The sequence below is a fragment of the Typha angustifolia genome, chromosome 3 (assembly GCF_048772165.1).
Source record: "Typha angustifolia cultivar Huaian chromosome 3, ASM4877216v1, whole genome shotgun sequence".
Classification (NCBI taxonomy): Eukaryota; Viridiplantae; Streptophyta; class Magnoliopsida; order Poales; family Typhaceae; genus Typha; species Typha angustifolia.
This window is the reverse complement of record NC_133241.1, coordinates 7,122,053-7,150,052: the sequence shown is the minus strand read 5'-3', so window position 1 is coordinate 7,150,052 and position 28,000 is coordinate 7,122,053. Positions and strand designations below refer to the sequence as shown.

The 28,000-nt window shown below is 37.0% G+C and overlaps 5 protein-coding genes across 11 annotated transcripts; all 5 read right to left on the bottom strand.

Moving 5' to 3' along the window:
• Positions 1-87: 87 nt before the first annotated feature.
• Positions 88-2,839, bottom strand: LOC140758418 (uncharacterized). Of its 2 annotated transcripts, none has more exons than XM_073094574.1 (4): positions 2,540-2,839; positions 2,135-2,241; positions 1,427-1,503; positions 88-509 (listed from the first exon to the last, which is right to left on the bottom strand). In XM_073094574.1, the coding sequence occupies exons 1-4, from the start codon at positions 2,801-2,803 to the stop codon at positions 361-363; spliced, it is 597 nt and encodes a 198-aa protein (XP_072950675.1). In that variant the 5' UTR covers positions 2,804-2,839; the 3' UTR covers positions 88-360. The 2 variants fall into 2 exon arrangements, with proteins under 2 accessions (XP_072950675.1, XP_072950676.1); XM_073094575.1 differs by having other exon boundaries at positions 2,546-2,829.
• Positions 2,840-3,710: 871 nt separating this feature from the next.
• On the bottom strand, positions 3,711-10,700 carry LOC140780165 (uncharacterized). 2 transcript variants are annotated; one of them, XM_073125558.1, is made up of 12 exons: positions 10,362-10,700; positions 9,128-9,196; positions 8,305-8,393; positions 7,504-7,550; positions 7,334-7,414; positions 7,080-7,245; positions 6,567-6,801; positions 6,424-6,489; positions 5,568-5,687; positions 4,878-4,947; positions 4,721-4,758; positions 3,711-4,195 (listed from the first exon to the last, which is right to left on the bottom strand). In XM_073125558.1, the coding sequence occupies exons 1-12, from the start codon at positions 10,562-10,564 to the stop codon at positions 4,126-4,128; spliced, it is 1,254 nt and encodes a 417-aa protein (XP_072981659.1). In that variant the 5' UTR covers positions 10,565-10,700; the 3' UTR covers positions 3,711-4,125. The 2 variants fall into 2 exon arrangements, with proteins under 2 accessions (XP_072981659.1, XP_072981658.1); XM_073125557.1 differs by having other exon boundaries at positions 6,555-6,801; positions 10,362-10,697.
• A 135-nt stretch (positions 10,701-10,835) lies between these two features.
• On the bottom strand, positions 10,836-12,158 carry LOC140780166 (uncharacterized). The gene is made up of 2 exons (XM_073125559.1): positions 11,902-12,158; positions 10,836-11,556 (listed from the first exon to the last, which is right to left on the bottom strand). Exons 1-2 carry the CDS (start codon positions 12,068-12,070, stop codon positions 10,991-10,993), a joined length of 735 nt encoding a protein of 244 aa, XP_072981660.1. The 5' UTR covers positions 12,071-12,158; the 3' UTR covers positions 10,836-10,990.
• Positions 12,159-12,364: 206 nt separating this feature from the next.
• LOC140780164 (uncharacterized) lies at positions 12,365-19,211 on the bottom strand. 4 transcript variants are annotated; one of them, XM_073125555.1, is made up of 11 exons: positions 18,620-19,211; positions 17,940-18,147; positions 17,553-17,725; positions 16,394-16,814; positions 16,232-16,320; positions 15,730-16,076; positions 15,259-15,635; positions 14,988-15,165; positions 14,700-14,861; positions 14,516-14,604; positions 12,365-12,832 (listed from the first exon to the last, which is right to left on the bottom strand). In XM_073125555.1, the coding sequence occupies exons 2-11, from the start codon at positions 18,050-18,052 to the stop codon at positions 12,685-12,687; spliced, it is 2,097 nt and encodes a 698-aa protein (XP_072981656.1). In that variant the 5' UTR covers positions 18,053-18,147; positions 18,620-19,211; the 3' UTR covers positions 12,365-12,684. The 4 variants fall into 4 exon arrangements, with proteins under 4 accessions (XP_072981656.1, XP_072981655.1, XP_072981654.1 ...); XM_073125553.1 differs by having other exon boundaries at positions 12,366-12,832; positions 17,940-18,134; positions 18,620-19,210; XM_073125554.1 differs by lacking the exon at positions 18,620-19,211 and having other exon boundaries at positions 17,940-18,603.
• Positions 19,212-19,840: 629 nt separating this feature from the next.
• LOC140780163 (DNA mismatch repair protein MLH1) lies at positions 19,841-27,995 on the bottom strand. Of its 2 annotated transcripts, XM_073125551.1 has the most exons (16): positions 26,986-27,995; positions 26,490-26,662; positions 26,325-26,397; positions 26,067-26,201; positions 25,763-25,973; positions 25,174-25,322; positions 24,882-24,980; positions 24,544-24,613; positions 24,259-24,394; positions 23,716-23,810; positions 23,487-23,595; positions 23,098-23,263; positions 21,873-22,034; positions 21,264-21,441; positions 20,657-20,805; positions 19,841-20,227 (listed from the first exon to the last, which is right to left on the bottom strand). In XM_073125551.1, exons 1-16 carry the CDS (start codon positions 27,346-27,348, stop codon positions 20,183-20,185), a joined length of 2,313 nt encoding a protein of 770 aa, XP_072981652.1. In that variant the 5' UTR covers positions 27,349-27,995; the 3' UTR covers positions 19,841-20,182. The 2 variants fall into 2 exon arrangements, with proteins under 2 accessions (XP_072981652.1, XP_072981653.1); XM_073125552.1 differs by lacking the exon at positions 21,873-22,034.
• Positions 27,996-28,000: the final 5 nt, after the last annotated feature.

Sequence of the window (28,000 nt, the reverse complement as noted above, 5' to 3'; positions counted from 1 at the left end):
CAAATGTTTCTTCCACCCCCAAAATCTTTGATAGTTCAGCTGCCACATCATAGAGCTGACAGAAAGAAAATAAGCACAAATTAAGTGTTGACAAAATAAACATTTTATATGTTTAGTGATGAATTTATTGCTTTAGATCAAACGCAAACTTGTCGATATGATAATTATCCAGGCAGCTAAGCTAAGTGCTCGGCTAAAGAGATAAAGAAGGGTTCGAATGTTCAATACACCGAAAAATGCGAACAAAGGGGAGAACTGAAGCATCAGTCTTTCTGTAATACAACGTTATGATATATTGATGCAAAGTGGTGCGTCTGCTGAACTTCTCCTACTGTGAAGGAAGAAGAAAGGTTTCAAATTTTAGATTCCTCTTGACTCTACTTGCATATCTTCTGGAGATTGCTCCGCTTTGAAGTCATCCACAGCTTGGTCAAATGTAGTCCTGATATGCTGACACATCACCATTAGACCCTGTAACGCATCCTTGAATACATCTCTTGCTGGATCACCTGTCCATATCCAAGTAGGAAACAGTGACATCACAGTCAAAATAAAGTAAACATCATAATGCAAGAATAGCAAAATGTATCAGTGGCTTGTTGCAGTCATATGTATTAAAAGGGAAGGTTGGTTGCAGCAAAGTGAACATCTGCCCTTTCAGAACCTCAGTTTACAAGAACTTCAGTTAGATCCTCCATAAATAAAATTGTTATATTTAGAACCAATGGATGGATTTTGTAATATAATTTGCAAATTGTACGAAGCTTAAAGTTCGAAGTTCGAACTCACACTGTTGTTTAGAAACTTCTGTCAAGAAGCATAAAGTAATTGGTAAAACATGTTTGATCTTCCATATTATTTCGCAGAATTCCAGATCCATCTGACGATTCATATTAGAAATTAAGCATATGTAGTTGTGTTCTCTCATGTCAAAATGTAATATATGTCCTCCAGAGGTGGTGAGTACATGTGGAGATCCTCCACTTCCTTGAAAGGTCTGGAAGTCTTCTTCAACATTGAGACTCACTTAGCAACCTTTGTTTACTTGCCTACACTCAAAAGATATTTAAATTGATGATTAGTTAATGGCTTTTGGTTTGGAAACCAAACCATTAGGATGTGAATCGTTTCAACCAGACCTAAGTGATATATGAATGGGTCAACCACTGTAATATTACACTACATTGGCGAAGAAAGGCTAGCCAGTTGTAGAATTTTCATTAGTCTGAGATAAATATATTTTACGAATATAAGAATAAAGACAATGATTCCTTCTATCACATTGTGAGTGCCAACACCTTCCTACATTGATGTCTAATCTCTTAGAAATTAATCAAACATACAGAACTTCCAAAAACTCTATATAATCATTCAGCACAAAGAACTATGATTTACAAATAGATACACAAGAAAGCACATAAATTACCAGTAGTTTGGACTCTTATGTTGACTTTGTTATCTGAAGGATGAGGGATACTATATCCACAAAATGCTACCCTTGGGCTGCAATAATGGCAATCAAATAAGCAACTTATAGTGACACGAAAAAGGCAAAATAAGGAACTTAATAATTCACACATTCTTGATGTTCCTGCTAAAAACCAAATTAAGCAAACATTAAAACTAGCATGGCCATTAAAGATAATATATCACTGATACAAAACCTAAATAGTAAGTGCCTCAATAGATATGTCAGCCTTAAACTGGGATAACATAAATGATTTTGTCAGCTATAAATACATCAGCGTTTAACCTTGATTCAAATATCATAGGTTATATTAGTCAGGCATTATAAAGCATTATTTGAACTTTTCAACAAAAGGATGGTTTATTTAGGATGCTTGATATTAAGCCAAGCAAACCAATATGATATACCAAACACAGATAAAGAAACTAAGAAACAAAATTTAACCCAGGGAAATTGATGCAATGGAGAATTACTTATGTTAAATCAAGCACCTAACATTTTTCTATGTTCTCACTGTCCACCATTTCAAAGTATAATTTTATTCTCAGCTTTTCACCCAATAAGAACTCTAATAATTGTACAATCAACTGAAAAAAATTACAATAATATAGCATGCTCTGATCAAATTTAATACTTTAAAAAGTTTAAGTCTACAAGTGCACTCACTCTTGATTAAGCGTGAATCTGACAGAGTTTGCAAAGGTGTGATCCTCATCCAAGATGCAAAAAGTGGAGGATCTGGCATCTGTCAGAGAGCCGTGCTCCATTGCCAACTGCAATTGCGAGTAAGAAGATATGCTTAGTGAATGAGACCACAACACTACGACCTCAATACCCTACACTTTCTTTAACAAGAACCATATGAAACAAAAATACCCAACTAACAGAAGTTGTATAACAGATATCCAAGTAAAACACCATTAGGTCTGTAAATGATCCAAGCTTGATTGACCTTGAGTCTAATCAAGTTCGGCTTGAAACTAATTTTGAGCCTAAATTTCACAATTAGATGATTAGCTAAATAATGATCTAATTAAATGATTAGCTATAATAATATTAATTAATGCTTACGAACACCTCTTGCCGGCCGAGGGAGGAGGAGGACGAGGACGAGGCGGCGGCTTGAGGAGGAGGAGGAGGACGAGGACTAGGCGGCGGCTTGAGGAGGAGCCGGCTTACCGAAGGAGGAGGACGAGGCGGGCCGACGGTGGAGAAGGAGGATCGGAGCGAGCGAGCACCGAGGGAGAGGTGCGGAGAGTTTGAGCGGCTGTGTTTGGGACTAGGGATGGGAATTGAGGCACACTCACTAGGTACATGGGGTTTGATATCGAGCATATGGAGTCAAAGTCTGAGCGAGCCGCCTCCTGGTTTGGCTCGAAATTATCTTTGAGCCTTCTAATCGGTCGAGCCGAGTTCGAGCTGCTCATTTATTTTAAAAGCAAAGTGAAAAGGGTGGTGGATATTTTTTTCTTTAAAAAAATAATAAATAAATTCTTTTACAGGCATTGTTTCTCCTTTCCTCCTATGATCATGGCTTGCATAACAACTTCAACCATTCCAAGATGGAAGGGGGCAAAGGGAAGAAGAGCAGATGAACAGAAACAAGCAGAAGTATCATGACATTGACCTCCCATTCTCCACCTCCATTGGCATACCTAAGAGGTGATGGATGATTCACTCCTTCCTTATTTTGTTCATTGCATATATCATGAAACCTAGATTGCTATTCTCATTTTAGAGAGGGTGTTTCTCTGTATTTGGTTGTAATTATTACTATAGACAAGGAGGTGCTTGGGCTGTTAGAAATGTAATTAAGAAGAAGTGTGGATTGTGAGAATGGGAGGCCAAATACAGAAAATGCCTTTGATTTAGGTAGATAGCACTTGGTATTTTTGTAATTTTCTATATTTAAGAGAAAATTGGTATAAAATTCATCCTCTTTTTATTATACCAATATAAAGAGGCTTATTTCTTTATTCTCGAAAGAAGCTCACAATAGCTCATTGCACATTATGGGGACAGTTGGTAAATGGTCTTTGCATATAGGGCTTCTCAGCAGGGAGCTTGTAGAAGCTTTTATGCACCACACTAACAAATCACACAGGCTTGAGCTAATCAGACCACTGATATGGAATTTAGAAACAGGACTAATTTTGTTCACCTGGCATCGAGGAACCATATGAGCTTTATAGTTCCTTCAAATCTTGCAGTTAATAGCAAACCATATTATCTAAAACAAATGTCGCAAAGCTAGAACCACAACAAGGAATCAAGATTGTCAACACAACAGCTTAGTGCATACAAAGTCTGTTACAATATGTCACTTCAAATTTTGAACAGAAACAGAAAGCTAAAAAGCCTTTCAAGCAGTCTTAAAGGCAGAAATCCTTCCCAAATATCTAAATAATATAGGAAAACATACTACATGCCATGTTCGTTAATATCCGTAATCTTTCCAGAGTTTACATAACTAATCTTTTCACATACTCTTGCACATTCCTAGTGATATTTCCTTCCAGCAGAGATGAAGCAGGGTGGACCAGGCAGGAGAGAGAGGGAGGGGGAGAGAGAGAGAGAGAGAGAGAGGGGGAGAGAGAGAGAGAGAGAGAGAGGGAGAGAGAGGGTGTTACCTCCTAGAGATCGTGAGTCAGCCAACACTAACTAGGTTTAGGAGAAGGTGAGCTGCTGCTGCTGCCACTATTACTGGAGCTTCTTCCTCGAGCAGGTCTACAATACGATTGAATAATTACAAAAGAAATTAGAAACCACACGTGGGGTATATAATAACATTTCTAGTTCAACACTGCTAGCAAAAGAATCCAAATTGCATTGGCAAAAATTCAAGCAGGCCAGAATTATGCTGTTGAATCAGATTGTTAGAAATACTATAAGACAAACAACACAAAAAAGATGTTTGGCAACTTCAAATTAACAGGAAAAACAACTCCACTTGAGAAGAAACAACCAGAGTAACAAAGTTAGAAAGCTACACTGACTTTTCGGCCGATGCATGGTAAACATCACATAAAGCAGGAACAAACAAATTGTAAACTAAAAATAACATAAGCTGGAATGAACCAACAAAATTTTAGAAGCAAAAGATTGTTAAAGCACTTAAATCAAAAGCTTTATTTAAAATCTATCAATACTCCAATTCAGCCATTTCTATGGGTGTAGATCTTGAGTTGCATATACTGAAAAAAGCTTGATAAAGGTTCATCAGAGCAGAGGGAAAAGTAGGAAAATAACCACCTTCTGGGACTGCGACTCCTCGATACTCTTCTAGCTCCCTGAATAAAGAAATAAATTAGGTTCACAAACTCGATAGGTACAAAATTGTGAATGACAGTCTGTTCTACAGGCAAATATGCATATGCTGGAGGAGAAACTGGTGAGAACCAAGCAATACCTTTCGAGGGCTTGGTGATCCAGAATATGATGAATCTGACCTTCCACGCCTCAGAGGTGGTGCTCGACCCCTGATTTTACAAAAGAAAAGGTAAAAGAATATCAGAAAAAGGCAACACTCCATTTTACAGCTGCAAGTAAACCAAGCTTGTACGAAACACTAAACAGAAGCAAGTTTGCATATTTGAATGTGAGAAAGAGAGAAGCCCATTGGATTTAAGACTATTAACTTCCCTTTCTCATTACATAACTAGATAATAATCTGCAGCAAGAAAATAAATAATTCATACATGTTTGAAGCTTCATTTTTTCCTGATCGTAAAGGGCCTAACTAGATCATTTATGACAATAACCAGAGCAGGTAAAATCAGCCAAAATGAAAAGTCAAATCCTTCAGGGAAGCAAGAAACCTATGCAGTCCCAATCCCTGATCATTTTAAAGTAGACCTTCAAGATAGTCATATTCACCTTTAACCACATATAACATCATAATCTAGTAATCTCATCATGTACCCACAACCATATGTAATTTGTCAGAAGATACAACAGCATTGATGCAGCCTAGGATTGATTAGAATAAGATCAATAACCCATAAGCTTTATTATGTACTTCAAAGTTGGCAACAAACAACAAACCAGGAATAAGAATCGAAAGGCCGGTCCGGGTCAATTATTCCAAAATTGGCATTACCTGCGAGGAGATATTGATCTGGAACGAGATCGAGCAGGCCTACGAATAGGTGATCGGCTACGACGGCGAGGAGGAGGTGACCTTCTTGGAGGACTTCTGACTCGCCTTGGAGGTGGTGATCTGGAATAGCACCAACGTCATTAAGAGTATTGACAAGAACGAAACGCAATTTGTATTTCTTCCATAAATCTGTAAACTATAACCAAGAAATGGAAATGGGAAAATGAATAACTTCATTGCACATTCACAGCAAGGTGCCAAATAGTTGAAGAAAATTCATCTGATCTTAATAAAATAGGGAAGACCAAATGAGCCCTTGAGCCCTTTACATTTCATGAAGAAAAATAAAATTTGAAATTCTGTGAAAAAGTAACTAAATGTCAGCACATGAAACATGTTTTGTACAAGCGGGACAACCAGACCAATCATTTTAAACAAACAAACTCAGAGACTTAATTTCATAATAGTGCTGCTTTTAGCAGTGAATAGAATGACCTGAAAAGAAGACAAACTTAGTACCAATGCAATGCCGTCCACTGAGTGTAGGATTACTACATGTGCCCAAACTTTTGAGCTGATAATGCAACACAAAATTGGATATCTATCTCACAATTTTACTTAGGGTTATGTGCTTCATTAATTATCATTAGAGATACGTTTCCAGAATAGTTTGTAAAACTATTTCCAATTATGAGTTGTCCTCTGTCAGACACCAAGTTGTTGTGATTAATCTAAAGCATAAGGTTGAAAATAAGCCATATAACATAAAGTCCACACTATATTCTCTACAGCCCAAACAGCAAGAAAACAAAGCAAAGGATTGTCAGACACATGCTTTTCCTAACGAGTAACTTACCGCCTTCTTGGAGGCATTGGGGAGCGCTTGCGGACCGGACTGCCACGACCTCTTCTAGGAGAAATCCTGTTAACATGGAGATAGGTCAATGCTATTATGTTTATACAAGAGAACATGTCAAAATGACTAACCGCGCAGGTGACCTGTTCCTTCGAGGAGCAGGGGAAGGTGAACGTCTCCTAGGAGGAGATCCAACCCGCCGCCGAGGTGGTGGTGTTTCACCACGTCGAACTGGAGAAGAAGCTGGCCTTCGTCGAACAGGGGATTCAGGGCGTCGTCGAGGGGAGGAATCAGTTCGACGCTTGGGTGAATCAACTTTTCGATTCGCAGGTGGGGATCGTCTCCGTGGAGGTGACAGTGGTTTCCGTCGTGGCGAAGCTGATGTGGCAATTAAAACTAAGCATAAAAAACTACCATCTTCACAAAATAAAAAATGTATGAATTTGCAAAAGAGGAACAATAAAACAGAAGTCATGAAACTGAAGTCATCAAATTATAGGGAACTTCAACATAAACTTAGTCAAGAAAAGAAAAAAGAGTTAAGAAGATCTCATGCACGAGTAAGAGCAGGCATGATAAAAAGAAGTAGAAATAAAAAAGCTGGAGCAGAAATGACTTTGAAATTGAACAAAAAAACAAAACTAACAGAAACTTACACTCCCTAGGCCGCATTTGAGCATCCTTTTCAGCATTTGGACCAACTTTATCTCTTTGAGGAGCTTCCCTTGCTGGAGCAACAGGAACAGTCTTCGGAGGGGGAGAAGCCTTTTGGCGTTGTGGTAATGTAAATTTTACTCGGACAACATTTCCATCAATTTGACCCTGTCAGAGAAAAAGTTGAAACAGCATGAATTCCTCACGTGAACAAAAGACTAGCAATTAATTACCCATTTGGACGTTTGAGACATACACCATCCATATAAAGAAGAGCCTTTTCAGCATCAACCCTCTTCTTGAACTCAATATATCCATATCCCCGAGGAAGGTTAACCTGAATAGTGTGTAAGAAAGGTGAATCATACAGCCAAGCAAGAGTCACTCATTCTCCTAATAATAAAGGAACCAAGACTATTGACTTACAATGCGGTCCATTGTCAGCTCCACATTAACTATTTCACCAAAATTGCCTGCATAACAATATAAAGCTCAGGAAGTGAATATTTCAAAACTTTTGTATATATGCCACATATGCAGACAATTACAAACCAAAACATGGAAGAACTAAAGAATATTGATTAGAATATGGAGTATATGCTAGGTTTCATAAAAATAAAAGTTAGATCTAGATCCAAATACATAGATTAACATAACTTTTCTGTTTGTCATTTTGTATATCTCAGCCTCAATAACCGGACTAATCTCATCTATTCAGTTTCCAACTAACAACAGAACTTACCTTGTGATTTTAGCAAAACCTGTGACAGTTAAACAACTTCAAATGAACAATTAAACTTTCCAAGCAACTACTATTGGAGATGTTCAAGATATTGTTGGATATTTTGTTTCCTCTCCTTCATTGAAATATTAAAAGATGAACATGGAGCCTTCTTCGATAAAAAAAAAAAAACCATTTCAGACTCATTAAAAGATTCAAGGATTTCTCCTAAAATTTATGTAGAAATATAAGAAAAAATTAGCAAAACCATTGAATTCCTAGAAGACCAAGTTACATACCTACATACTACAGAATACAAGAAATATAGATAACGAGAAACAAAGAGATCCTCTGAAACAATTTCTCGAAGAAACTAACTAGATTCTAAATGAAAAGGCTAGATAAACTCATTAACATTTGTTTGAATTGCCATCTTGATAAATGATAACTCATAAACAGTATAGAACTCATTAAAAAGAAAAGAGCAGCTAGAATTATGAACTTACTGAATATTTCTTTTAGATGAGCTTCATTGACATTCCTGGATAGATGATCAATGTGGAGAACAACAGACTCAGGTACTGGGGATGTTTTCCTGGAATAAAAATCAAAGTTGCCACTGAGTTTCTTAACATCAATATGTGCAAGAATTGAGAATTTTACCACTTAACACTTCCAACAACTAAACTTATCACATTAAATTTATAACCAGTGAATATTTATAGGGAAAATAAGATGCAAATAAAGATCCTGCCACCAGTTATACAACAAATTATCAAAAGAGTAAGAAATTGAACAGTGTGCACCCCCTTGCTGCAATAATTTACAATCCTATGCACATATAAGGTAAATTATGTAGTGTATCTTTTGGTAACTGTACATATAATTCATTAAATTTTTCATGTGATCATGAGCACATAGAGAGATAAGATACAGCTCTGTGCTAGATTTTACCATAAAATTCTTTTGAAATTCTACCCAGAACTACATAACTTGCTCAACCTCACAAACATGAAACAGCTACTGCTGAAATTGGGAGACAAAGAAACAATGGGCCCAAATTAAAAGGATGTCTCTCATATTATGTTTACTCCAAAATATCAATCATGATCCAAAGGAACACCATACACCTTTTTGACTTAAATCGTTAAGGAGAAGTTGGAACTTGCATTAAATAGTCAATGATTAGACCAATTATACTCAGCATGGAATTAGTCTCATCAACAAAACAGATATCAAACTCACATATAATCATGCAACCCTAATATAACAAACTTTTGAAATAAAGATGAAATGAAATAGGGAAAAAGTCACTTAATAAAATCCCACCTAGGGGGTGAAGCTTTTTTAGGAGGTGGTGGTGATGGTGAACGACCTCGCCTCGCTGCTCCAGGTGGGCTGATTAACAACAAATAGCAACCAGAATATGAGCATTTTTTATATGAAGTAAATCCTAAAAGTAGAAGGAAAAGAAAATAAAAGGTAGAAAATAAAAAATATATATAATAAACAGATAATATTGGAGGCAATTTCTTGACTAACTAGTACTTAATACCCAATCTACAAAGATTTTTGTACCTAAAAAAAGTAATTACTAATACTAGGGATAAGAGCTGGTACTTACATTCAATAAATTAATGCTAATCTAGGTTTGTTGCATTTGTGGGTGAATGAAGGACATGAAATAGTTAAAGGAGATGGCTAGCAGCAAATGGCCAGTCCTGGTGACAACAGCAAGTCAATGGGGCCATGGGAAAAGGTATATCTCTGGGTACACATGAGTGTATACGTGTGCTTGAGAGATATAAAGCTATTCTCAATATAAGTTAGAATGACAATGTCTGGAAAAGGAAATGTTAAACCATCCAAAAGACCAATAAATCAAACAGAGCCTGACCAAATAAAACTAAAACAACTAAATTTAAGGAGACATTGTTAATAACCCAGAAATGCGAACGGAATTCTACCGTCAGGCTTTACAATTGAAATACAACCGAGTAACTGAGTGGATATGGATTTTCAAATCAGGATTAAAGGGTGAGAAAGTAGCCTGCTCCTATCAAGCAAAGGAATAGTCATTAACCCTTATTACCACGGGAAAATTATTGGAGCTAACCCCCCATTTTCCAAAATAAGAAATGAAACCAGAAAAGGTCGGCTGCCCCCACAAAACCTAGTTTTTACTTCCTAATTGATATCAAATTTTGGCGAGCCAAACTAACTAATAAATCCACAACTAGTTATATCTAACAAGTCAAAATCTCACCTTAAGTACTTGACAGCAGAAGTACGCTAGAAAAATATAAAGGGTAAGAAAAAAACAAGATGCTATTACAACCTCAAAAATGCCAAACAACTACACTAACAAGCTATGGTCCCATCTGCACTGGAATGCATACCAAAACCTTCTAATTATCGATCAGAAAATGCCACTTCTATGTATCAAGAACCCTTAAGATGTAATAAAAATGCAAAAAGGAAAAGGTCAAAAGAACCGTAAAATGAACCGCTAGTAGTCACTTAAGGAAGAATCAACAGAACATTATCTCGTCTACGATCTCACCTTCTTCTCCGCGGCGGAGGCGATCGGCTCCGGGAGCTCGCGCTTCGCGAGGGAGAGGAGGACGAGGAGGAGAAGGACCTGGATCGGGACCGGGATCGCGACCTCGAGCGGGAGTCCGACCCGGAGGAAGAGCGCGACCGGGAGGAGGAGCCGGACGCAGACCCCGAGCGAGAGGCCCGACGACCTCGACCGGGCTTCGCCATCGTCGACGGGAACGGGAATGGGCCCAGGAGCTAAAATCCCTAGAAAAGCTAGGTTTAGGGTTAGGGTTTTTGGTCGGTGGCGGATAAGATGAGAAGCCCGCGCTCGAAAAATGTATAGCGGCGAGCCAGGATATTATAAATGGAAGGCTCTTTGACGGAAATGCCCGTTGATTTAATTGAAATTCTTTTATGAACTAGTGACTTTTCCATTTCAGCCCCTCTCCTTTTCTTATATATGATTAGATCCCCACTTTTTTTTTAGCTTATCTAAATTACCCCTTCTTTTTTCCAATTATTATCTAAAACAACCTTCTCCATGAATTCTTCATTAGTTAAACTAACAACGAATAAATACTAACGTGTTAAAAATAAATAAAATAAAAGGAGGGGGTGGAGTTGTAAAAGTAACTATGGTAAAATTGTTGATTAGTATAAGCTTGCAATGTAAGGACTACAAAAGACTTCCACTTCCACAAGAGTAGCTCTGTACTCATCACCAAACAATGAGTCCTTGCCATCCTCCCTCTTGGCATAAGACAACCCCAGCCTTGACTTAGCCTGCCTGAGATCGCCAACGCCGGAGTTTGTATCCGGCCCGGCGAAGCCGCCCATCACCGGCGCGAGCGGCGGGCCGATGAGCAGCCCATCAGCTCCAAACTGAGGCCCTCCCCTTGCATAATCAAACAGTGCGGCACCACTGCCTCCAACTTTAGGCAGTATGATCAGTTCAGCATCAGCATCAGCATCAGCATCAGCATCAGCGGCGGCGGCGGCGGTAGTCTTCTCCTCCTTCCAGTAGAAGAGGAATGCATCGAAGGTGTCATAGTAATCATCAGTGCTCCTATATCCTTCAGGATTGAATGCTCCAAACTTGAAGGAGCTTGTGGTGTAGCCTACGACCACGCATGGGCCTTTGAAGTCGCTGCGGCGGTGGAAGTCGGCGGCGCTGAAGCCGTCAATGGAGGCTCTATAGCAGCATTTGAGCTCCCTGCCTGCCCGAATTGCAATGAAAATTTATTATTCACTTAAAAGGAGTTCAAATTGGGGTTAAAACGTTTTTGGGTTTAGTATTTGGTTTTGAAGAATGAAGGTGTTCTACTCATGGATTAGAGAAGAATACAGTGGTGCTAAACCTAAATCAAAGGCATTTTCGGTATATAGCCTCCCATTTTCACAATCCACACTTCTTAATTACATTTCTAACAGCCAAGCACCTCCTTATCTATTGTAATAATTACAACTAAATACAGATAACTACCCAAACTAGGATAGCAATATAGGTTTCATGATACATACGCAATGAACAAACTAAGGAAGGAGAGTGAATCATCAATCACCTCTTAGGTGTGTGTTAGCCACAAGGGAGGTGGAGAATGGGAGGTCAATGTCATGATACTTGGGTTGTTTTTGTTCATCTGCCCTTCTTCCCTTGCCCCAATCAAACAGGCTGAGAGGAATCCTCTTCCATCTTGGAATGACTGAACTTGCCATGCAAGCCATGATCATAGGAGGAAGGAGCAAAGAATGCCTGCAAAAGAAATAAAAAAAAATTTAAAAATCCACCACCTTTGCACTTTCAGGTTCACATGTTTCTTATCTATGTACTACTTCTTATTATGCCTTGACACATGTTAAGGTCCCAGTGGCTTTCCATCTTACTAAGCTCTGGGGCCAACCAATAGGCTGCAGATGTGACCCCAGCTTGACTCTCCATTGGGCCACATCTTTTAGAAGCTTCACCTCTCATATTTTTTTCAACCCCTGCTTACTAATACGAACGAAACAGTTGATATTACCAACCTTAGAGGCCAAATAATTGAACACTCTTGCGCAAAAAAATCACATTCTATTACTCAGATATTAGCAGCAGTAAGACATACCAAAGTTAATCAACTTGGCCAACAAATGGTATATAATTAATCTCGATGTTAACATTCACATTTTACACTTCCTAAACAAGTACAGGGTTTCCGCCAAAATAAATTCAAAATCGAGATTTGCAGTAGGTCTGGATGTCAGGATGCGAATTCTTTTGAGGCTGGTGTGAAATATCAAGCCTCCGCCGCATAAAATGTCAAGAATTTATTTCTTTGGTGTATTTACTGAATAACTGGGGTGGATCAATTCTCCTTCCACTTGTTCACATATTTGAGGAATGCCATAGCTGGATTAACCCTTGGTTGGGCTCTAACACGTGTGGATCGACGGAGTACAGCCTCTTCGAGTAGGTCCCTTTGAGCATCTTTTGATCTCTTATGTAAGGCCGCACTGCATAGGCAGAAGTAAAGATTATCAACAGCTGTATGGGGTCATTAATCAACTTTGTCAGTTACAACAATGTTAGAGATGTCTGAAAACAAGATTTATTCTATCAATATGATTTGTTGTTCTCACGCATATATACAAACGTAAGTGAAATCTGGAATAACCTACATCTAAAAAATCAACTTGAAAGATCATCTCTCAAGCATATAGAGCACCCTCATAGGTGTAAGAAAATATTCTAAAATGCTCCAAAATTTTGGATGTAAACTTGGTCAAACTACCATCTCATTAACCATTAAGGATCAAGATGAGTATCCCATTTATGCAAGAATAAACTTTGCTTAACTTAATTTCTGGGGAGAACTTGCACTCAAATGTTTTCCAGTAAATTTGAGTGCAAACAGTGGTTGGATCCTTTTTATTCCTAGTAGGGGTGAAAACGGATCAAATACGGATCGGATAGTGCTCAACTCATATCCGGATTCATATTTTTAGTCCGAATACGAACTTGGATACGGATATTGAACGAATAGCAAAATTTAAAATCATATCTTAACTAAACGGATACGGATAATTTTCGGATAGAGGATCGGATCTTAAACGGATATTGGTTGAATTTAAAAGAATTATAATATTTTATTTAGATATAATTAACACAAAAATATTAAGAGTTTTACAACAAAAAAATTTTTTGTATGTCAAATATGTAAAATTAGAGAAATTAATTTCTATAAATAAAATATAACGTATTATTAGTAACAATATTAATATTTATTATTTAAATAAGCAAACTAAAAACTGTAAATCATTCAAAAAAATATGCGAGTAAACAGATATTCGTTATCCGTATCTGAATCCGAAAAATTTATCCGACCCGTATCCGAATTCGTATCCGAATATTTTTCAGAAACTCTATCCGTATCAGAATCTGTATCCGGATCGGATAGAAATTTTCTATCCGAATCCGATCCAAATCGGGTCGGATCGGAGTTAATCCGACCCGTTTTCACCCCTAATTCCTAAGCAACCAAGTATTCTAAAGCATTTCTGCACACACCATCTTTGACTAGCAGGAACTTAATGAATTTAATATCTGTTTATTAGTCTTAACAGAATGAGACCGACTTTAGATAGGATCATAACAAATGTAAATATGATCCCAAACTCAATAACAGACTGATGCCCTGCAAGTCTGTTATCATTTCTACATACAAACTACTTACTAAACCCTTAATTGCAAGTCATAGGTCTCATCTATGAGCTTCTGCTCTGACTTGAAAGGATCACCATTCTTCAATTGGTTGCTTGCTCTATAATGCAGTGGAAAGGTGGGACCAACATAACTTTATTTTTTTTTATGTACAATCTGTACACTGGGACTGATTAAAATTATTTACTCCTTTGGGTACAACTGAACTCACTTGCTTCCTATTTGAAGCCATGCCAACTCATTCCTTATCATAGCAGAAGCAAAATGCAAATTTGCACCTATTGATCATTTCATGTTTGTTATCATGTAAAAAGATAAAGAATACCTTCCCTGTAAATTTCTATCAGAGGTTCGCAAGTAAAGTGATGAGATACAATAATAATAAAAAAGGTAATTAATATCAGAAACTAAATATAAAAGTGAACTAGCAATTCAAAATAATTACACAATGCTATGAAACAGAATAACATATGTACCTTATTCTATTATAGAACTTCTCCAGCTGTCTCTTGAGAGCTCTCTCCCTCTCACCTTTTGGATTTAGTGAGCTCAGAAGTGCATTGAGCTGATATGTTTGCATCAATTTAATGATCATCAGCATCATAACAAGAAATTAGAAGATAGAGAACAAAGTGCCATAAACTTGTGAAGAAAATTGACCTCTTCAGCAGTTGTATAATATCCCCACTGCTTGGAATCTGAACTTTCAACAAATAGTCTTCCTTCACGTCGGAAGAACCAATACCTGTTGTAATCTCTATCTTTTCCAAGTGAACTCGTGCGTATAGATAATTTCTCAATCTCCCTTTCAAAGTGCTGTTTCTGTTTTGAAATCACTATAAAGGTAAGTTGATGAAGGAGGAAGATAAAAGAATAGTTGCTTCCATCTGTAAAGACAGGAGGATAGATGCTCACAGACATACAGCGCGGAGGGATTGACAAACATACCTGCCCTTCTTCAGATTTCTTTTCCTCAACCTCCTTGTGTCTATCCTTTCCTCTGTGATGGCCCCTCATACTATTTTTCCTAAGAGATAAGCTCTTTGCTTTTTCTGCATAACTTCCAGCAACCAACCTCAGCTTACTGGAAGTACCTCTCAATTTTGAGATATCATGTTTTCCATCTCTGCAAAGACCATAAAAGATTTACTTGTTCCTCTATTATGCAACACAGGACAGTATCAACACATTCCTTTTAGATAAAGGAAAGGACTTTTACCCATTCTCTGAAATATGGTTTCCCTTATCAGCACCAGATTTCAATAAGCTTCCTTTGCCATTCTCGGAGGACTGATTCATTTCTTTCTTATCAGGCTCTTCCTTATTCAAGTCCTTCTCTTCTCTTCTCCTCCTAGCTACCTCCCTCGTTGTTGCTGCAAGTGCCTGTTGCTGTTCAATACAGTCATCTAACTTATCTCTAATAGCACCAGTTGTAAGAGCTTCTGCAACAAGCTCTCGAAGAATTCCAAGTTTTATACGAATATCAAGAAGGCCATAGTGACCCCTTCTTATAGTTGCTAGATGACCTGAAAATTCAGCCCTATCTTCCATCTCCAAGAAGTCACATATGTACTCAACCCAGTTGACTAGAGTTATCTACATTAAGTGAGCAAATATAATAGTTAAAGGACAAATGCAACATGGAAGGTGGGGAAACATAGAAGCTCCAATATCAGGGGAATATAGGAACCTTGGATTTCCGCCTTTTCTTCTGCATAGCCATGAAATATTCACCTTCATCTTTAATAAGCAAGTGGAGAATTGCTGAATGTACTTCCATAATGAGAACAAGATTGCTCTCCTTGTGACAGACCGCATTCTCAAACTCTGTCAGTGTGAAGGGCCACAAATGCATCAATCTGCTAAAAGAAGAACAAAAATCCCAAACCATGAGGAGATCCCCAACACAATCCATAGGCACTTTAAAATCTGTAGAAAGAGAAGGGCGCTTCGTGAAAATGGGATCATCCACTGCAGGCTGTACTAAGAGGTCATCAATTGGGTATTTCATGGGATCTTGTTTTGTCTTTTCTTCATCTGAAAATTTGATGGACCATCAAAAACAATCTGTTAAAGCATTCTTTCATTTTTACTTAAAATGCAGAAGTTACCGAACTACACAAAAGCATGGGGAATATATGCAACTCAATATCTAACTGAACAACTAGCAAAACTCAAGTTTCATCAGGTACCTTTCTTTAACTTTTTTCTGATATTATTTACATCTTCCAAACCCTCCTCCTCGATTTCTGTCCTTCTCTTGCTGCTTTTGTCAGAATCCTGAAGATGACAGATTTTTTTAGAATATTCTAAGAAAACAAAAATTAGGACAAAATATCACAGTGATACTTTCCCTGGTTAATCTCCTAGTCAATTTAGTACTACGAAAATATCCATCTCGGATAGTAAACTCATCCATCAACTTTGCAGGAGGTTCAGTGTTGATCCTGTGATCCTTTGCAAGTTTCTCATGTACCACCCATGGAGCATTTTGGAAAGTTGATTCCCTGATAAATGCTTTCAGTGCATTCCTACTAACTGGTGGTTTCTTGCGTATAAGATCTTCAGCTTTGATCAGTGATCTGTCTATTATCTTCTTATCTCTATCAATCCAACCTACTTCATACTTGTTGGTCTCTCCATCATCTAGGATCTTTAAAATTTTGCACGCGGAGACAGACTGTTCTTTCTTTCCATGCAATTCTAACCCTTCAAAAAGATCTTCCTGCAACTTGGAATATATTTCATTCACAAGATTATTTAAGTTAAGAGTACCTGCAAATTATTAGTACCATTAATGAAGTTTCATTTAACAGGAAAAGCTACAGTCATAAAACAGGGCAACAAATGATTTCCCCCATTAAATTTATCATCAAGGGGTGTTGCACTCTAGAAGCTTGTTCTACCATAAAATACTCAAATTGACATCATTTGCAATTAAAGGGTGAAAAGTTGCTGATACTAACTGTTAGCAACATGTTGTGTCCAACTTCTAGAACAATAAAAAATTTGAAAGAAGAACTAATGGATCGATTGACCAATTATTAAAGCATTATGACATGAAGTGCAGGAAATTTGGTTACTAAAGTATCAGTCTCTGAAAAAAATACTTGAATGAAAGTTGCAATCTTCAACTAGTGATTAATATTTTACAAATTCTACATAAAATGGTTTAGGATGACAGAAATGTAATCAATCCATTACACAGTAGTAAATTATATAAGGCTAAAACCTACCAAATTTTGAGAATTTCAATATTTTACATAACGTGTTTCTTGAACAAAAATCCTACTGACAGATATTACAATAAGTAATCTGAAACAAACATTGTACATTGGATTATACAATTTGGACCATAAGAAAATGCAGAAGAAAATAATCACCAGGATAGGATGACAAATCAGATCAAAGCTCTTAGAAAGCCACTTCTGCTCAGAGAAATCAGAACCACAAGAAAAGAACATGAATAAGAAAGGCAAGAGAGGAATTAATGCAGTGATACTTGAATCTTACTGTACTGAACCATATGAAGTACTGGAGCCACTAATTCTTTAGGAAATTGCTGAACTTTCTCAGCTGCACGATGCTCTGAAACCAATGCTTCTTCATAAGTTAAATTGGTCTTCCCAGTAACTTTACAGGTCCAAACTCTTCGGCGGTAAAGATTCACCTTCTTCAAATATGCCCTTATATTAGGTTGAGGATATAGAAAATGGAGGTCATCCATCACAACTTACAAGTAGCCCAAGAAGCTAGATGACTTAGTGCAAAATATAAATTCAATGTTGAGAAATATAATCGTCCTTGTTTAAATCAAAAGGTGCCGAGGGAAAAAAAAAAGAAAACAAACTAGTCATTTGATAGGTTAACATAGCATTAAAATTCATAGAAAAAGGATACTGGTAATCATGAAATATCTCCTTGGTAAACCGAACTTGGAAAACAAGCTCGTGGGGATCCAGATCCTGGGGTGGCTCCAGCAGGGTAAAGGGCTTTCTCTTATAGAGAGGCATAAGAGATCTCAAATGCACCTAAGTGCCTAACCACCGAAACCAACAACTACTTCCAAGTTCAAGATCTCAATTTAGCCAGATCCTGCAATAAAAATCTGTAAAGTTGCATGTCCTTACAAAGAGTTCGAAGAAATACATTGACAACTACATAGAGAAAGCATCAAATGAGCGTAGTAGCACTTGGAGATGTTACAAATCGAAGATAATTATTGACATCAAGGAGTTCTACCCAAACGCGCAATGAATAAACCCTAGAAAGGACCATTTCAACGCCAATGCAGTCAATTGTGTAGAAAGGTCTACTCCTCTCAACTACAACTCACATTGCGAATTAATTCTTAACTTCGACCAACACAGCACGGCAACCATATAGCAATCCCAATAGAAGAACCGATTAACAAGTTCCAAATAATAACAATAATAATAATAGTTTCCTTTTCCAATGAACCACAACTGGTGCAAGACGCATGATAGATAAGGAATCCGATATCTCGCAACGCAAAATCCAAGGAATAGCTAAAAAGAACACCGAAATATAAAGTCACAAGGATTGGGAAACACTTTGACCTAGAATTCGTGGCAGCTCCAATGGCTGTCGTCGCGAGGAGGATCGAAGGAGAGCTCTTGGAGAGGCGGCTGGGATCGGAATAGAGCGGAAAACCGATCGGAACTAGGAGCGACTCGTGCCTTGGTCGCATTCAAGTTGTCGCCCTCGAGGAAGCGAGAAGATCACGAAGCGCGAGGGAGGAAAGAACCCTTCAATCCTTTTTCTTCTCCTGCCTCGCGAAGAGAGGAGCGCTTCTCGTTTGCGGCTTTTATATGCTCTCTTTGCACCTCGCTCTCTTCGCTCCCAGGAGCTGCTCTTTTTCTTTTTCTTTTTTCCCCCGACTATTATGCAAAAATTAGGAAACAGCGTCGTGGAGGGCCGATGGAGGCGCCACGTGGAGATGACATGGGTAGCAGTGCGTGGAATTTGATGATGTGGCACCCCCCAGATCTCCGGGGGTGGGACCTACCAGCCAACCAGCCTTTACCTTTTTCTTTTTTCCCGTTTCTTTTACAACTTACGAACATTATTATACGAATTCTCTATAGGTGGACCACCATCTGCTCCCCCATACTTTGAAAGCTAAGCTAACAAGGTAACGGTGGTTAGCAATGCACCTCAAAAAAATAAAAGTTAAAAAAAAAAAAAAAAAAAGAGAAGAAAAGGAAGGATGGATATCTCGTATCCTAAAAAAACTGACAGTTCGCCCGTCAATCCTCTGGGGCCCAAAGAACTTAATTTTCTTCGCGTACGAACGATTTGTGGCAATGGATTAGTCCAATCCGATACTTAGAAAAGAAAGAAAAGTAGTTGGCAATATAGGAAGCTTGCTATAAGAAAAGGAAAATCAAGATACACTTTGACAACTAAGTTTACTAATAACCTTATCTTTTGTTGATAAGATTTACTAATAACTCAGCCATGGGAAAATGAGTTAAAGATATACTTTGTTGCCCAAGAAATAAGAACACCTGTGCAAGTTCAGCAATCAGTATCCAAGAAAATCAATGCAGTACTTGTCACTCATCTTCACCGCAGAAACACGAATCTCGTGAAAATGTCAGATAAATTGCCAACGAGAAGCTAGTAGTTTACCAAATTGTGTACCAATACTGCAACTCCAATTGATTAAGGTGCAGAAAATTATGGCTCTCAAAAGCATAATGGCAAAGATATAATAAGGGAGAGTAATAAGATATAAACTGAAAAGATCAAGCAATGAAGAATGGAACAACCACTCCTAAGCAAAGCAACTGCGCTCCTACATATAAGTAGATGATATTCCCTCCAAAGAGAAGCTAAGGAGGACCTCGCAGGTAGTATATATGACCTGTTTGGCATCCTGTGGGATAAATGGTTGACGAGATGTGTCATCTTTTAGAAAATTGTTCATGCTGCACTGAGCTACAGGCATTTACAAGAAGAAGACAGCAAAGGACATATGTATAAAGAATAAAAAAGGAAGTAGAAACTCCCAAGGCCTTAACTTCAGAAATAGGTTGCCCAACTGTACATGGGTCCACTTATATCACTGCGAAAACTTCATTCGCTGGTTGCATATCGCTGTTTTTGTTGCTTGAAAACTAGCACCTTTCAAAGATTTTGTAGAGCTTCTCCAGAGAAGCAACCTGTTAAATATCATGAAACGCATCAAGACAATTCATAATTGTTAACAAAGGAGTAGCAGAATCATCCATATTCCAAGTTTATTAGGTGATTTTCAAGTGGACATGAATGCAAAAATTAGAGAAAGAAACTTCAACGATGGTATAAGGCATCCAATTATGTCACACTAGGATGACTGTATAGTGAAAGAACACCTGTTTTAGACAGTATATTTGTAAGAACAATCAGTATACTGTTTTATAATATTTATAACCCTTGACAGATGAACCTAGTATAAGGGGGTCAAACTTCATGGCTTGAAGGATGAACTAAGTTTGAAAACTACGTCGTTAGAAGATACAGCCATATATTGAAGTCACGAGGACAATAAGCTGTTATAGTAAGAGAAAACATAGAATTAAATCAGTATACTGAACAGAGATGAGAACAACCTGAACAAAACTTCCATCTTGTGCCATTGATTTTGGAGGCTTAAGAAAAAGTCTCATGGATGGAAATAAGACGTGTTGAATGATCCACTCACGCTGAGCCCATGCTGTTTCTGCCTCAGCAAGTAGTTCATGGTCGACATCAACTTCATCTGCGGTGCATATTAGAGAAGTTCAAGAATGGGCAGGTTCTGATAGAAGGAAATGATAGTATATAGTGGTGGTTAATAGTATATAGCAGTTCAGCAATCACTTGAAACTTGAAACTACTAAAAACCATCTAAAAATTGAAGTTCTATAACACCAGTTATATTAGTACTAAGAAACCAGATGACAAATAAAAATATTTATTACCTCAAATCATGCCACATTTTTCCTTATAAAACTCATTAGAAATTAATTTCTACAGCTTCTCCTATAAATTTTTTAATTAAAAACAGACACAAGGTCCACTCATGGTGCACGCATTGTGAGGCTGCTTTTCTTGATGTCATATTGTCAACAATGGTTTGCAACTTTGCACTGTTTGTATGCAATCTTATGATTCTTATCACAAACTTATATCAGTCGGGAACTAGAGAAAATATTACATAATCACAAACTAGCTCACCAGAATTAGCCAATCTATTTTCTACATTTTCAACACTAGTTGTCTTGTCCATGTTTTTCTTGTAGAACTGAATCCCACTGCCTGACGGATTTGGAAGAATGGGGGGATGCACGGCATAGAAATTTCCAAGAACAGCTGATACAGTTTCAAAACATTCTTTCTCATTCTCCCAATCAACCTAAGATGTAGGAAAAGAGAAGTTAGAAAGTACAATTCCAAAACGTAACAAGGTTGGAAGAAATACTTTTCCCATTACAGCAATATTAGAAGATTGGAAGACATTATGTATCAACTACAATAATATGTTCATGAACCTTTTAACCAGAAGCAAATGATATCATGAGTAAGATTTCATAATATGCAAATTAAATAGAAGGAATACAGTAAACGCATTAATGTTTCCTACAGGAATTTAAGGTAGATGGTCACATAGAGAGTGCCGGTTCTCTATCTCCATAGAGAAAATATTCAAATTCAATTAACCAAGTACTTATCTTGTTAGCAAATTATTTTCTCTACTGCATGAAGTCAAGTAAACAAGACAAATTAATATGAAGATAAAATCATAAAATCCTTTAAGAGATTAAAAGACCAGCATAGAAAACCTACATCGTTTGCCAAACTTAACAAAAATTCTGGAAGTCGGTCCATATCAGGAGTGTGTTGGTCAAGTATAACAGGAAGCCTCGTAAGATTACCCTGTTGATCAATATTTATACAGAAGTACTCCTCAAGCATCTCAGCTTTTTGCTTGAGCAGCTCAGTGTTCATCTGCCAAAAGGCAATAAGAATAGGAAGCAACGTATTTCAGCAAACCATATAGATGTTAGTACATAGTACATCCTATATACACGATTACTCTAATAGAATGCCTTATCTGGTTGAACTATAAAGGGTAACCAGAAAGTAACATAATTGAATCATACCCTAAAACATATTTTATATTTAAGTAGAACATATGAGTTAGAAAAATCTCTGTAAGGATGATCTTGAATTATAATATTGCACTTCTTACAGTATTATATGCTGGTTAATTCTCATAACATTTTGTTTTCAGTTTCTATATCATCTATAACTAAATGTGTTTTCAGATGTTTAATAGGTTTTGAGAAGCTTATTTAAGGTCTATATGAACAGATACAATTCAAACCAGAATTTCAATACATGAGCACTAAAAGAGAGATTGAACCAACCCTTTCATATTTGCATGCATATGCAAGATGCAGGATAGTGAGATAGGATAGTGAAACTTAAACTAAAGTAGCATGTATAATATATGTCCCGACACTAAAAAACAAACCAACCGTTTCATATTTACATGTATATGCAGGAACACATGATAAAGGTATTCATAGTTTGTAGTAGTCAAATATAAGCTCCAAACATAAGCCTCCTAGGCTTGCACAATATAATAGTTAACCAATAGAATGGTATGACAGTTGACATTTAAGTAATCAGACCAAATGCAGGGAAAATATAAGCGCTCTCCTTAAATTGAGTTATATTCACAGGGCTGATCAAGTTACTATCAAACTGCGCGTACTGCTGAGGGAAGGCATGCTGGAGTTCGCTCAGTTGATCTCTAGGTTAACTAGATAACTAATTTATTTAGAACAATTTATAAGCAGGTCGGTACACACTGTCTTACAAATGAACTTCACACAAATTGTTATTTAAGAGAACATATCATTGTACTATTTAATAGATATTGAAAGAAATATGTCAATAAATCCATCCACTTATCCTTTCAGGCTTCAGCTTGATAAAGACATAAGGAACATGGCAAAATTTCAATATATATGAAAGCAGAACTTGTAAAAGGAAAACTATTTACTTCTGCAATCTTCTGCTTCAGATCATCATTCTCATTAGTCGGAGACTCCAAATCTTCTTCTTTAAGTGCCATCATTAATAAATCCTGAAGTGGTGCTGGTTCACTAAGTTGGATGGCGTTGAAATGTGCGAAACGGCGTATCACTTGCTGGTACATGAGTTCTTTACTGATATGAGGAGCACATGATATTAAAATCAACAAGCATGACAAGGAAAACAATGTCACAGCAATTCTGTGATCAAAACAAATTTTTCCAAGTAACTTTCACAAGTGAGAAATATACTAACTATATCCTTGGTTTTGTTGGGGAGTGAGATGATCACAGAAGTTCTAATAAGCTGAAATAGAAAAAGGAAGAAACAACAACAACCAAATAATCACCTACGTACCTTATGTTTACAACATTTACGAGGTACAAATGAGTGTTGTGTTGAAGTAATGCAAAAACTTCATCAGCAAGTCCAATATATGTGCAGTCCTTGACAATGTCCAAGAGACCTATATTGATGAGTAACAGATAAGACAGATTAAAAAAAAATAGAACAGATCAGACAGAAACAAATTCACGAACCCAATGAAGACATGAAAAACTTGAGCTTATGTATGACATCAACTAACCAGAATGAGAGTTGCAATCAATCTCACTAAGAAGCTCATGAATGCTACTTAGATCTGCCAACTCCTTCGGATTCCTTCTTGATCTTATAGCATTTCTTGCAATCAACAAAAAAGAGAAATAACACCAACATGACCACATAAATAAAATGAAAATTAACAGGTAAATTCCCTTTAAGACGCACAAAAGGAAAAACAGGCATAGTCTTGCAACTCATACACTGCTGCCAGTAAAAACAAGAATAATGAAGAGTCCTGATAGCATTGTAACAAGTTGAATAAGAAACTTACGACATCAAAGTGCAAGTGTTTTAGATTCCATATTCTGAAAGCCAATTAGAAAAAGGGCTGATATATTACCGTAAAAGTGTATACATTGCCTAAAAGATTATATGCCAATAGGTGGCATTTTCTCAAGCAATCACAGAGAATGATAAAAAAATTAAGTAGAAGGTGACTCTTTTTGATAGGTGCACTTATTGACTACATGAAAAAACTAAGCACATAAAGTAGAAAAAGCAAAGTTTTAACTGAATAAAGTTCTACCTCACAGAAGCAAGGTCAGTTTTCTTTTCCTGCTGTGAATTAGGTTCACTTTGCCAGTAAGCATGTAGCCTTCCAAAAGGATCACGTGAATCAGTTCTCACCATTTTATGTACTGGGACTTTTTGAGATTTTGTTCCTGTAAAATAGAATTATGATGAGAACCTAGATGATACCAAAAAAAAAAAAAAAAATCATATGGCAATAACTTGGCAATTTTGTGACAAATAAACTGCTATGCCACGTCCAAAGTGGATGATGTAAATGGGAAAGGGCTGTTGCACATACCAGATGTGGATATATTATTTTCTGCTTCCTTTCGTGCACTAAACTGGCTTGCTACTGAGCAACTTATGGCCTGTGAAGTGCACAAGAAATTACTAACGACATGAAATGCCAATGAACATAAAATTGCAAAAAGGTTCTTATGATATGATGATGAACATCTTGTTCCTCGTTAAGACAAGTAAAAAGTAGAGAAATCTAATGGCTCACTAAACAAGACTCAAAAAGCATGGGCTATTATCATATATTGATTGTTTCCGACAAACTTATTACTGTCTAAGAGAAACCTCCCTATCACCTATTAACAATGTCAAAGACTATGCAATAAAGTAATGAATTACCTGAGTCTGAAATGTCCTTGTGGTGTTAGAGTTCATCAATTTTGACTCAATTGCATTTTGGATGGTGTCAATAAGGTTCTCCTGATTCAAAAGGCTTACCTACAAATTGCCATATCAAAATCAACTAGATGAACTTCTAGTAACTTGGCCTAATTAAGATTTTGTCTGAATATTTTGGATTAACATTGAAAAAGAACGAAAAGCAAACCTCTTAAAAGAACAATGATTTTTCTATAGAATTCAATGTTTCATCTTCTGGACTATATTTGCTCACTCGGATCTTACAGCATACCTCTCTTTTTGTTGGATGTATATTCACATCGACATGCTCGGATGGAAGATTAATTGACATGTAGATGAAAGGTTTTGATGCTTTTGGCAAAGTTGCAGCGTAGACGACTTCTATGGCTCTCTTCAACGCAGTGCATTCAACCAACCTATCTGAAATCAAAGATTTTGAGCATGTACAGAGAAAAAACATCTTCCCAAAACAAAAGGAACCTTGTTGCCATTTTTGGTGCAATTTAACAAAAAGACTACAAGAATTTGTTCAATAGAACATTTGATATTTTCATGGTTCATCTTCACATGATTAGTCACTTTTTGTTCTTTCCTTAGGAGAAAGTGATTGAGCTTGCTCTAAATCTTTGACTAAACAGAACACTAAATTGTTCAAGTTTCATCTCCAAATCAGATACAGTAGTTCGGTATCCTGTAAAGTACTATTTAGCTGTGGTACTTTCAACCTCCTAAAATCTCTTTAAATAAAAAGAAACTTGATACATCATGGTAAATTAACTTACGACTTAATCTCAATTTTTTCAATTACTCTTACAGATCATTTATTACTAAAATATCCACTAGTACAGATGCTTACATACCATTAATGAAAAGAATCATCGTTGTCTTCTTTGCTATATAATTTGAATTTGATATGAAGCCATCCATCTTGAAGATTGATCGAGCAGGACTGTCATCTGAAACAGTTATTTCCATCAGATCACGAGCGACAGAAATGCCATAAACAGTTCTGATAGCATCCAGCCTTGAAGATGTGCTGGCTGTGTGAACATCTGCCCTATTTGCACCATGCTATATAGAAGATACGGCAAAAAGTTCAGACAGAGTAACATTAAATAAAATCCGATTTCTAGTCATACTTGGGAAGCACGAAAGCTTGCTGACCTTCCTACAAGAAAAGCTCACGAAAATATTATGGATTGCAAACCGACTAATCAAGTCTACAATCTTAGGGTAATCATCATTGGAATTTTGGAGCGTCTTTCTGCGAGCAACCATATTGTAGAAAAGGTTTTCAACCTACATAGAAAGGAGCTTTGCAGTTAAAATTCTTCTTTTATAAGATCTTCAACGTAATAAACAAAGATAGTTTCTATGCACTTCTAAAGTATTAAATTATCAGAAATGCTTAAAATTTCCAACCATTATCTGTGTTCCTTTAACTGCAGCGCAGGGCTTGGCTTCATGCTCCATTACTCCATCTCTGTAAGAGACTCTGTGTGGTAAACAAAATTACAATAAGAAGAGGTTCGGATAAGCCAACAATGCAATTACAAAGGGTATGCGTATGTTATAACAGATGCATACCTGTAACCATGCAATTGACCTTCTGTTATTGTTGTCACTGTGACATGACCAACATATGTCATGCTGGCTAAAGCTTCCCCTCTAAAACCCATTGACTTAATTGTCTGTAGGTCCTCATATGCAGATAACTTTGATGTTGTGTGTCTTTCACATAATATTGGTAAATCTTCAAACTGTTCGAATAAAAATACAATATTAGAAGTTACCACGTGAAATACATTAAAGTGTCCCTTAAACAACCACCAAAACAACAACAGCAATGATAATAATGAGGGTGTTTGGCATACATACCCTTCAAAATATACCACAACAACAAAAGAATCACAAATAAAACCCTATCCAACTACAAGATTATAAACAAAACTAACCAGAAAATGAGATATAAGAAAGATTATACAAAACAGTCAAAAATTGGCGGGAAACTTAAATTTCCACGTTCTCCAAAATCCACTTGCTGAAGAGCTCCATTCGAGGGTTTTGGGGTTCGGAAACTTACCCGGATGCCGTGGCCGTTGTCGGATACCTGAATGAGCTTAAGGCCGCCGTCCTTGATGACAACGGAGACGGAGGTGGATCCGGCATCGAGGCTGTTCTCCACCAGCTCCTTCACCGCCGACGCCGGTCGCTGGATCACCTCCCCGGCCGCAATCCGATTCACCACCGCCTCGTCCAGACGCCGGATCGGAGGCGGATCCACCGCCCTATCAACGGTCGGCGCCCCCTCCTCCCCCGCCGACGTCTCGGCCTCGTCGATGTCCATAACGAAAGAGCAGAGCAGAGGAGGAGAGCTAGCTGAGGGGGTTTTGGAGGGAGTAGCGAGGACGGAAATTTTTATATAGCCGGAAAGATCACGTGACATGCTCGTGAGTGAAATTGTGCAAAGAACACCCTCTTCCTTTTATTTTTTCCTTTTCAATTCTTATCAATCAAATTATTTTGATGACATATAAAATTGGCATTATTATACATCGACCAAGCTCTTGGTTACAATTCTACGCTAGTTATATGTGAAACAAACATCGGAAATATTATAAAAACAATAGTATTTTACTGATCACACTATATATTTTATCTATTTTCTTATTCATACCGTAATTTTAATAATTTTGTAAACCAGACCTTTCTTTTTTTTGTATAATTCTCATTTAATATCTTAACTAATATTGATCAAATTACTAAAGAAAACACGAGTAATTTAGATATCTATAAATTATTTTATAAATTATAAAAAATATTTATTTGCTAGTATAAATTAAATTAACTGAAAGTGTTAAATAAGAATTATAAAAAAAATAGGAATCGGATTACAAAAAATTTAAAAAACGGTGTGCGAATCACGATAAATAAAATATAGGGTTTTGTAATTTATAAAATTCTCTAAAAAATATAAATATTCTCGAATACGTTTGCTAATAATTTCAATAATAATTGTATGTATGGTTGGAATAAACTTTACAATTTATTTTTTTCTATTTTGAAACGTAAATAAACTTTACAAATTGCATGACATG

Coding starts and splice junctions, on each gene's coding strand:
- LOC140758418 (XM_073094574.1), bottom strand. CDS start 2,803: ATGCTCGATATCAAACCCCATGTACCTAGTGAGTGTGCCTCAATTCCC. Junction 1,504..2,134: donor AGATTCACGCTTAATCAAGA/GTGAGTGCACTT, acceptor CCATTATTGCAG/CCCAAGGGTAGCATTTTGTG. Junction 510..1,426: donor CATAAGAGTCCAAACTACTG/GTAATTTATGTG, acceptor GGATATGGACAG/GTGATCCAGCAAGAGATGTA.
- LOC140780164 (XM_073125555.1), bottom strand. CDS start 18,052: ATGCCTCTCTATAAGAGAAAGCCCTTTACCCTGCTGGAGCCACCCCAG. Junction 15,636..15,729: donor AGAAAAGGCGGAAATCCAAG/GTTCCTATATTC, acceptor CACTTAATGTAG/ATAACTCTAGTCAACTGGGT. Junction 12,833..14,515: donor AAGTTCTATAATAGAATAAG/GTACATATGTTA, acceptor CTGCCTATGCAG/TGCGGCCTTACATAAGAGAT.
- LOC140780165 (XM_073125557.1), bottom strand. CDS start 10,564: ATGGCGAAGCCCGGTCGAGGTCGTCGGGCCTCTCGCTCGGGGTCTGCG. Junction 7,551..8,304: donor TCATCTAAAAGAAATATTCA/GTAAGTTCATAA, acceptor ATTGTTATGCAG/GCAATTTTGGTGAAATAGTT. Junction 4,196..4,720: donor AGGAGTCGCAGTCCCAGAAG/GTGGTTATTTTC, acceptor ATCGTATTGTAG/ACCTGCTCGAGGAAGAAGCT.
- LOC140780166 (XM_073125559.1), bottom strand. CDS start 12,070: ATGATCATGGCTTGCATGGCAAGTTCAGTCATTCCAAGATGGAAGAGG. Junction 11,557..11,901: donor GGCTAACACACACCTAAGAG/GTGATTGATGAT, acceptor CAATTCGGGCAG/GCAGGGAGCTCAAATGCTGC.
- LOC140780163 (XM_073125551.1), bottom strand. CDS start 27,348: ATGTCACGTGATCTTTCCGGCTATATAAAAATTTCCGTCCTCGCTACT. Junction 20,806..21,263: donor AAATAGATTGGCTAATTCTG/GTGAGCTAGTTT, acceptor TATGCACCGCAG/ATGAAGTTGATGTCGACCAT. Junction 20,228..20,656: donor AAGATGGAAGTTTTGTTCAG/GTTGTTCTCATC, acceptor GATATTTAACAG/GTTGCTTCTCTGGAGAAGCT.